At 41.8% G+C, this 9,787-nt stretch overlaps 1 protein-coding gene across 2 annotated transcripts in view; it reads right to left on the bottom strand.

Moving 5' to 3' along the window:
• TIPARP (TCDD inducible poly(ADP-ribose) polymerase) overlaps positions 1–9,291 on the bottom strand; it is a 28,846-nt gene extending 19,555 nt beyond the window's left edge. The window contains exons 1-2 of one of the 2 annotated variants that reach the window (XM_082840345.1): positions 9,210–9,291; positions 5,401–6,357 (exon numbers count right to left, since the gene is read on the bottom strand). In XM_082840345.1, the coding sequence (XP_082696471.1) occupies positions 5,401–6,317 (917 nt within the window). In that variant the 5' untranslated portion in view covers positions 6,318–6,357; positions 9,210–9,291. Of the gene's footprint in view, positions 1–5,400; positions 6,358–9,104; positions 9,168–9,209 lie in introns of those variants that run through there. The other variant, XM_082840346.1, reaches the window with a different exon arrangement.
• Between the last annotated feature and the right edge of the window lie 496 nt (positions 9,292–9,787).

Here is a 9,787-nt window from a genome sequence, read left to right on the forward strand (position 1 = left end):
TGACTTGTTTGCTCCTAGAAATGAACTTTAATTAGAAATATTTTATTCTTTTGTATAGTTTCTGTTTATGGTGTTGCAAAGTACAGTTTACCTCAAGGGCTTAAGCTATTACCTAACGATTTCAAGCCCAGAATGAAACACAAAATGGCTCAATCCTCAGCACTCTGGTATCTTCCAAAGATACAAATATCATTCATATTCACTTCCTTTTAGCTTAAGACTCTCAGACTTATTTAAAAGAGAAACTCTACTGCTTTTACAAAGGGAGTTTCTTGCAAAACTTACCAGTGTCCAATTTGAACCAGCCTTACAGAAAGTTGTTCCAGGATAATCAAGAATCATCTTGTAACTCAAAAGTACTTAAGCTTTCCTTCCACAAAAAGGCAACTACAACTCACAAACAGGATACTGGTAATTATCAAAGGCTGATGACCTAGGTTAAGAGGATCTCAGGTCCTATTTTAAATGTGATCAAAATTATTACCATCAGACAAAGGATGCAGAATCTGGTGGTCTCAAATCAGGGGATGAGATACAAGAGGCCATAGGAAAACAGTCACCATCTCAAATGGCTGGATTTTAGTAGAATTCCATAAGTAGTCAAGGTTTGTAAGGGCTACATACTGCTTTACACCCTTTAGAAATAGCCCCCCCAAACCCAATATGAAACTAAGGATCACTAAGATCAAAGATGCACACAGATGGAATTTATGAATTTACCTTTGTTTTACGGTAGAATGCAAATCTAGAATCTAGAAATTCTAGTGTAACAATGGAAGTAGTTTTACAGGAGCACAGTAATCAGCCAAAAGTTGCATTTTTTGCACGTTCACATATGCAGAATGAAGTTTTAAACACTGAATGGAGTTATTTTTTTCTGTTTATTTACAATAAAAAGTAAAAGCTTTAGAGTCAACTCAACAATAAAATGTATAATGAATGTATCACGCAATTATTTTTAGGAACTGTGAGATAACCTTGTAGGTTATCTCCTCCAACTGTCTGATTTAAAAGTTACACATCTTTGCAAGCTTCATTTTCATTACCATGAATATATCAGGAACAGACTGACCCCAACCTGAAGCCAGGTGACAGCTGCTTCAAAAAGTCTAATCTGCTTAGAAAGGGAATAAATGAATGATTGCTATTGATTCCCATGACAGCTCTACACAGACCCATTAACTTCCCTGGATTAGTATAGACAGAAGCCAATTAGTTTTATTTCATATGTAAATAGCACCATAAAGAGGTACAGAAAATAATTCACTGGATTGCTCTCTCCTAAAGCACAAGGCACATTATTTTGAAAGTCACTTCAAACACAGTTCTTGCTTATGGAGCTCTTGCTTTCTCTTAGGCAGGAATTTTTAAAATAAATTCAAACTCATCCAGCTGTGTATATTCAAGAAATACCAGAAAGTCACAAGGCATAGTAAGTTTCAGCTGTTCTCCTCTCTCCAGTATTATCAATAACACATAATGAGTTAGTTCATACATCATCACAGCTGTGCAGGCCAGAGCTAACTTGGCTAATTTAACTATTCCAGTAGAGTTCAGTCAGGAGCTTGCTCTACTTTAGATAATCCACTCTGCAAGTCATATAGAAAAGAACAGCATATGCTCTTTATTATCACTAATATGCAATTCTCCTTGTCTTCTTTCAGAGTTCCTGTGAAGTCTTCTAATGGTATTGTCCCTTGGACAGTTTTTAAAAGAACAAAAACTTCTAAGAGCCACCAGCAATCAAAATCACTCAAAACTAATTAGCTAAGACTATGACAACACTCTAGGCTTAAGCTATAAAATTTAAACTCCTTTTTTATCAATAAGCTTTAATTCTAAAGAGGAGAAAAGAACACTGTCTTCTGAGAAAAATTAACCATGGAGTCAGAGCTTGCAACTTTTCTTCTTCATCCTCCCCCCTTTGCAGGAAATTCAGAATTAGAAATAATCACTGGTCATATTTTCACAGTAGGCGAAATTACCTACAAAATAAGGTCAGCACAGTGCCTCTTCCTTATGGGCGATAATAACTAGAAGACTATTCTGGCACACTTTAAAATGAATGTAATGTGAAAACCTATGGTGGTCGCAGTTGCTAAAGGGAGATTTGCACATCCTCCACAATTTCAATTATCCACAACAGTATTCCGCACAGCTACCGAGACCCTTTCAAAACTGCTTAGTCCTGCCATTTAATATCATTTTCTACTAAGGATGAGTGCCTAAACTGTCAGAGACTATGTTTTCTTAATGGAAAACACAACATTCGATGTTGTTTTCTTAACTGCTTATCTGGAATCTGGAAATTCTCCAAAGCCCATCCCGTGTGCAAAAGCCTTAGCATCTAAATATGGGGAGTTCATACATACAACTACTTTCCAGTTGATTTTGCAGATGTACAAAAGGAATGAGAAAGCAAAGTGGAATGGTATAATTCGGGGTGAAGGCAAAATTGGAAAAGAGTAATTAAAATAATTTCATTATAATGAACCAAGTAGGCACTTTTATTATTAAAATCCTGTTTTTACATGTGTTTTTAGTATCTAAGCATCTTGACTAAGGAGTTGGAAGGCACCTGTGAACTTATCTAGCTCAACTTTCCTTCCATTCACTCTTGAGAATAAAATGAACACTGCACATCTAATTTGGATTAAATTAGATGTTAAATCCATTTGCAAAAACCAAAGAATTTTATCTACACAGTTTGAAACTATGAACTTTTGTCTCTGCTAGAGACTCAGAACTATGAACTTTCCCCAAGTTCCACACAATGAACTATTATGGGTATAGTATATAATAATGATTTACCAAGTCATATAAACTGCTGAAAACAAGTGGGATAAACAACTGCCATTCATTATTCCTGAATCTAAAGACTGGTTCGACTTGGGCATATACACAGCTGAACACACACTTCCTGGTTATGTGCAATCTGCACAGATAGACCAGCTTTACAGGCCTGACCACAGAGATTAATAGCTTTAGCCAAATAATGTGGTAACCATGTGAACCTGGGCTGCTCCAGCTTGTTTGTGAATCTCTCAGCAAGGCTCAACATGCCGTTATCTGCATCTTGTTGCCAGGAAACACAACATCGCTTTGGAATACAAGGAAAACCAGGTTGCAATGACTACAGGTCAACTTCCCAAAAGCCTAATTTTTGACATTTAGCTATCTACAATCTTATAACATTTCTTACTGTAGTCCACAAAGAACTTCACTTTACTAGTAATTAACTGTTAATACTTTTTGCCATTTTTATCAGGGCAGAACCACGTATAATAATTCACTCATACTTCTCCTCTCAAGTGTCAAATAAACACTAATTTACTTCCTTAAAACTGATCTGGAAATCAAGCAGTCACTGTAACTACTTTATAACTGATCCAACAATGAATGCGTATGGGCTTTTATCTGTGTCTATTCTTCAGCAAAGAAATTTTACCAAAGGATAAAATACTCAGTGTGCTGCTATCATAAGAGTTCCTGGATTTTCTGGGAATCAAAATATCTGTCTTGCCTTGCTCAAGGTAACAGAACGTAATGTGTTGGACAATAATCCTGCTAGTTTCTTCCTGAGCGATTCAAACAGAGAAACTTAATGTACCAAGATGCTGAAGTACTTAGCAGACTGGAAATTTGCTTTATAAGAGTGAAGTGGGAGGCCACTGTTCTGCACAGTTCTGCAATCTGGAGATGGAAGGATTAGAGTGGCTTTGAGAGTATATAAAATTAATTACCCTTGACATACCAATCAGAATTGCTAGCTCATGGGCAACAGAGATTTTGGACAATACCTTATTAAAAAGATTTTTAAGACAAAATGGAAAACATTTTTCTCTCTTCCAATGCTGGCTAAAAAGAATAAGTCAGAAGTACTTAGCTTTGTTACAGGATCTGAGAATTTTGCTACCCAAGCAAGACAGAATCTTGAATGCATTTACATTATCAAGAGAATGCATTTATGATCAGGAGAACTACATTTTTGATATAAGCTTTACTTTTATCCGAAGAGGTCTTCTACATAGTAACGCCTTTAAACTTGGGCTTTATATTGTTTCTCATCTTGTTCCATATGTCGCTTTTGAAACACAAGACGCAAAATTCCAGTCTCATGGTAATTAAGTTGCTAAAAACACACATAGATCTGTGTACTATACAACCGAAATATTCAAAGAAAACCACCTAGCTAATACTAAATGGGAGCAAGAGAAGTTAAACAAAGACCAGGTTACTGTAATGCCAACAACGCTCTGGCACTGTTAGAACACAGAAGGTTAACATCAAAACTAATAGAATTAGACAACATGAAAATGGTTCACTGCCACCATTTGCCTTCTAACTCTCCAGACACTTGGGTAGTGTAAACTGACTTATTTGTGAACAAAGATGACTCTCCACAAAGTTTTTCTCCCGCACTTCTGGGTTAGGATGGTCAGCCTACTATTTTAAGTCCCTTTATACTACAGAAGAAACAACTTAGGAATATAAAGATCAATGCTTATTATACAGCCATTTTTGCACTAGCAACTTTACATGTGCAAGTATTATTTTCTCCACTTACAAATTCATTAAAGAAGAACTGAGATGTGGAAATCTCAGTTCCCTATCAGTAAATAATGCTTGGACATCCATAAAAGAACCAAATTATTTATATACATATCTTGCCTACAAAAACATGAGAATAACTTTTTTTATGTAAATGACAAACAAATATGTCCATTAACATAAATTTTCCCTTCACTCACTGTTGTAAGACTCTTGCAGGTTTAAAAAAATACCCTGAGTTGTGGAACAATTTATTTTATCTGTAAGATAAACAGAATAATAAAATTAATGGTAAAAAGCTTTAAGGAAACTAAAAAAGATTTAACATGTTTGGGCATGATTCAGAAGTTTGGGAGGTACTTCGGAATCATTCACAGAAAAATTGTTTGGACTATTCAAAATGTAAAGAGGGCCACAAAAATCTCCAAATAATACTATTTTCCTTTAAAAAACAGGAACTACTCAATATACAAAACTTTAAAATTAGATAAATTAGGCATTCGTAATTTATAAGATTCTCCATGGATTTTCTTTCAAAAGCAAGCTCTCCTGTATGATTAAAATAGTATTTGATTCACAACACTCAATGTATATGCAACTTCTCAGTCACACACATATTGCACAGAGTGACATTTGAATTGTTCAAATCATAAAACCTTCATTGTCTGGTTAGATAAATAGCCTGCATTCAACTGCCATGAAAAATCAGGATAGCATACAGCCAAAAGAATAACAGTAGAAAAAAAAAAAAACCTGTTAGGTTACTACTGAAAGAAACTACCCTACTAAAGCCTCTTCACCTTCTCTATAGGATTTAATAATAGCTTTAAAGTAGTTATAAATACATACCCATACTTCATTCTCATTCTATCATTCTCTGGGTTACAGTAAAATCTTTCCAAGTGCTCCTGGGAATCATTGGATACACTCTGCCACTTCTGAGTAGTTGTCCTCTTGATCTGCCAATGATACGGCAAGACCGTGTGGTGCTTCAAACAATCCCTGCCATAAATACAAGTGCCTTGCAAAAAGTCCATGCAAATTTCAATTCCGTTCTCTTGGTGAGTGTGGTACTGTAGCTGGTTCACCAGCTCAAACACAAGGTCAAGGGAGGCCTCTTCACTTTTGTCCTGAAAGAGCTCAGTATTCAACTTATCACTGGTATCCAAAATGTACTGGATTGTAAAACTGTTGTCTTGGAAAACCCCTGGAACGTAATCCGTGACTTTGTCTATGCAGTCAGGACTAGCAGGAACATCACTTGAAACTGGGTGCAAAAGGTCAGCCTGGAAGTGCCCTGCTGTAGAATCTGCCACTGTCCCACTGATGGTTTCTGGTGGAAAGCTATGATCCTGGATTGGAACCACTTGTTCAGGATCATCAGTGGTAGGATGGGCTTCTGGTATCTGGCCCCCGACATTTGTTCCATCAGGAATCAGGACAGACATACTGTCTTCTGCTGGTGGACACGATGGATTGATTTCCAAAGGTTTTTTCACCATAGATTCATGTAAGCTGCTCTCTTCTGCACTCTGATTTCTAGGTCTAAAAACCCCATCAAGTGAGCCAGATTCTAACAAAGTATTTAATATTGGTCTCAAAGACCTCAGGGTTCCGGCTCCCAATCTCTTCTGATCCTTTTTCTTAAAACAAGTCTTCAATGGAGTGATCTTCTCAGAGAGTCTCATTTGGCATGAAAAGTCATCAGGAGGAGAGGGAGGCTGCACTACACAGTCTGGCTCAGGTTCGGTGGTTTCCATTTCCATGATGTGGATTAGCTCCAATTGCTCCTCAGTTTAAAAAATCCTACCAGGAAAAGAAAGAATATCATTTACAAGCTGACAACAACCGAATCCTATTCATTCATCAACGTGTTTTGTTCTAGTCTCTAAGTCCCTGAAATCATTCCTCTTATACTGTATTTCACCTTTACAGGTCAGTTTTAAATTTTACTGAGAAATCAAGGCTCCAAAGCAGCCAAGGTTATTCAAAAGCCCACAACAGGTAAAGGTGAGAGAGAGAGAGTATCTTCCAATAGGCTCTTGACATTTATTTGTGGACTTAATATACGACTTGTAATTCTGCTGGGGTATGAATGTTTACAGTAAGTCTAGGATGGGGTGGAGGATGAGGGGTAGAAATAAGTGCATCTAATGACAGTGGGGAAACCACATCTCTACTGCTTTGTGGTTCTCTTCACAGTTGTTTATGTATTGCCTATCTCATGAGGTGACAAAAACTATTTCTTTGTTAAAAAAAAAAAGTTTGTCAAACGCAGGAAAAACTGCAAAGTTAACTGTGAGTGAATTTGGGGTATAAGGATATACTCAGGAAACAGGGGCTTCTCAATCGAAATATTATATGGGAGAAAGCCTACTGAAGCATTTCTAGATTCAGAAACTTCCAATATATTCCCCAAGGATGTTAAGGGTCTACTTTTGCAATCCCCAAACATCACCACTACTGGAGGAAGAATATCAGGGCTTGTTAGTAACAGAAGCTACATCACCAACAACCATTGCACACTGTTTTAGAAACCAAACACAACTTCCTAATACAGAAAGGGGCCTCCTTCTCTTCAGAAAAGTTACATATATGCATTTTTTCAAAAAGACAAATGAAGGCATAGAAAAATAACACAAGAAAAAAAAACCCACCAAATTTCAGATCCCTAAAGAACTACTCAGTGACTAAAAAAGTGCTTTCTTCAAAGAATCAGACCCCTTGAAAGAAACTGGAACTTAAAGTAGAAAGCAAAGAAAACTTTGTAAAATGATGAATGGTGTCTCCTCCACAATCTAACATTCATTAACTAATTCTGAAAATATTTACTGAGCATTGTGCCAGGTGGTAAAGGGGTGGTGATGAGCAATTAATCTTCTCCCTTGTCCAACAGACTGAAAGAAATCTTTGATGCAAGGACTCGTGACTTCATCAAGTATGCATCCCAGGTACCCAGTACAGTGCCTGGCACAATGCACATAGTGGGTGCTCCACAATATTTTTTTGCTGAATTACTGAAGAAAAAGCACCTATTAAATGCCTAGTTCTGTAAGGCTTTATGAGTCAACAATAGCAACAAAATGATAAAACTGAGTACCCAGAAAAATGAATATTAAAAAGAACTAATTGGAGAGATTCATAAATGTACATGTGTAAAAAGTGCTTAATGATCAAACTCAAAAAAAGTAAAAACACAGTATATAACAAAGTTTTTTTTTTTTATAACAAGGTTTTAATGCACACAGTAAGTACAAAAAAAAGGTAGAAAAAGGAAAGTTCAATGTGAGCTGGCATTGTTAGGGAAAGCTTCATGAAGAAGGAGAGACTTGACATAAGACATAAATCAACTGGAAAGCAGCCAAACCAGGCGTTATTATTCATCATTTGGTGCTCTTGCCTCAAGGCACAATTGGCACAGATTGTGGTATTCCCTCTTCACCACACCAAACCGGCCTGTGCCTTCCCCCACGCGCGCGCGCACACACACACACACCACTCCTATCACACCCAATCAAGGCAAAACAGACGAAACCCAGTTCATTTATACGGGTGCATACACACACGCCACAACTTTTCCTATTTTTGCCCTCTGTCAACCTCAGAAATAAAACCGAGAAAGGGGCAGAGAACTGGAGGAGTGGCTGGAGTGGGGAAGTCACTAGAACCTAGTTCCTCAATTAGTTTGCATAACAGAGAAATAAAGATTGGAAGGACACCTTCCTCCAGTCCCCGCTGTAGGCGACCTACCGCTCTACCCTTCACCTCGTGATGCCCCCGGTTCTCGCGCACTCCCGACCCCTCGCACCATCCGGGGAAACTGCCTGCTCCAAACTCAGCACTCCGGCCGGGCGCAGCGCAACGCTCGGGTCCGAGCGACGCCTCCTGCCGGCCGCGGTAGTTTGCTCAGCTCGGGCCCCTGGGCCGCACCAACTCCGCGCAACGCGGCCCATCCCGTGTGTTCCCGAGCATCCTGCCCCCGCCTGCCCTCACACCCCCGGGCCAGCCTCCTCCCAACCAACGAGAGACTCCCGCCCTGGCTGCCCTCCCTTCCAGAAGCCACTCGTGGCGCCTTCCACAGTTAATTTCTTTCTCTCCTCGACCGACCTTCCCGCGAAGACCGTCCTGCGAGGCTCGGAGGCTCGACCCGAGAAGAGCCGGGGAAACGCGGCGGGCGCTTCTCGGGCCGGCGGGGAGGAAGGCGACGACTTCAAAGTTAAACTGAAATCAGCTTTCAAACTTCTGGGCTGCAGCCGGAACACGGGTCCTCCGGAAGGCTCCTCTCAGCGGCCGTGCCCTCCCCCTCGATCTGCGCCCCAGAGCGCGCAGGGTCTGCCCAGCGCGGGCAACCGCACAGACGCACCCCCGAGTCTCCCCGACCCAGTGGGAATGGGGAGACGCCGGCGCCCCAGACTAAACCCTTCAGCGAATTAACTCCAATTTATACACCTGCCAGAGGCCCGAAGTGACTAAGAAGTGTAAACCAATGCCGTCCTGATATTGACGGGATCCGAGTGAATTCAGTACAAAAAGGCAGTCTAAACAGCACTCACCCCGGATCCGTGAAAGCCGGCAGCGAGGCCGGCGACCCCTTCCGCGCCCGCCTTCCCAGCGAGGGTCCCTCTTCGGCCCCTCAGAGCCCACCCGGAGCCCTTTACCTGAACGGGCAGCCTGAGAAAACGGACCACAGGAGCCGAGTCGCGGTGCCGCCGGCTTACACTGTTCGCGCCGGGGGGGGGGGGGGGGAAGGGGTGTGTGGGGGTGGGCGTGGGGGACGGGCTCGGGAGTCTAGGGGTCGCAGGCCGGAGACGCGGCGAGCGGCGCTCGGGCCATTCCGCCGCCGGGAGCGCAGAAAACCGCGACTGCACTCCCGACCCGGCTCGCTCGCCTGTCACCTCGAGCTCTGCTTTAAAGTGGCTTCCGGTCGCCTCCTCTCGGCAGCCCCGTCGCGGAGGCGGAGCCTGAGAGGCAGGGGGGCTGGGGTGGGGTGAGGGGACCAGGAGCTCAGTGGGTGACGGGTAGGCGGCCCGCCCCGCGTGCGCATGCGCGCTTACTCGCGGGGAGGCGCGCTCGAGGTGTTCGTGCAGCGGCCCCGTGCTCCCTGGAGGGGGCGTGTCCTTTCGCCCCCAGCTGGGTCCCGGAGGGTCTACGTCCGCAAGTGTCTGGGATCGCGTGGCTGTGAGGAGGGGAGGTTCGCACTGTGCGGCGGGCTCCACCTACCTGCAGACAGATGGAG

The sequence above is a fragment of the Leucopleurus acutus genome, assembly GCF_964270905.1.
Source record: "Leucopleurus acutus genome assembly, chromosome: 5".
In the NCBI taxonomy this organism is placed as follows: Eukaryota; Metazoa; Chordata; class Mammalia; order Artiodactyla; family Delphinidae; genus Leucopleurus; species Leucopleurus acutus.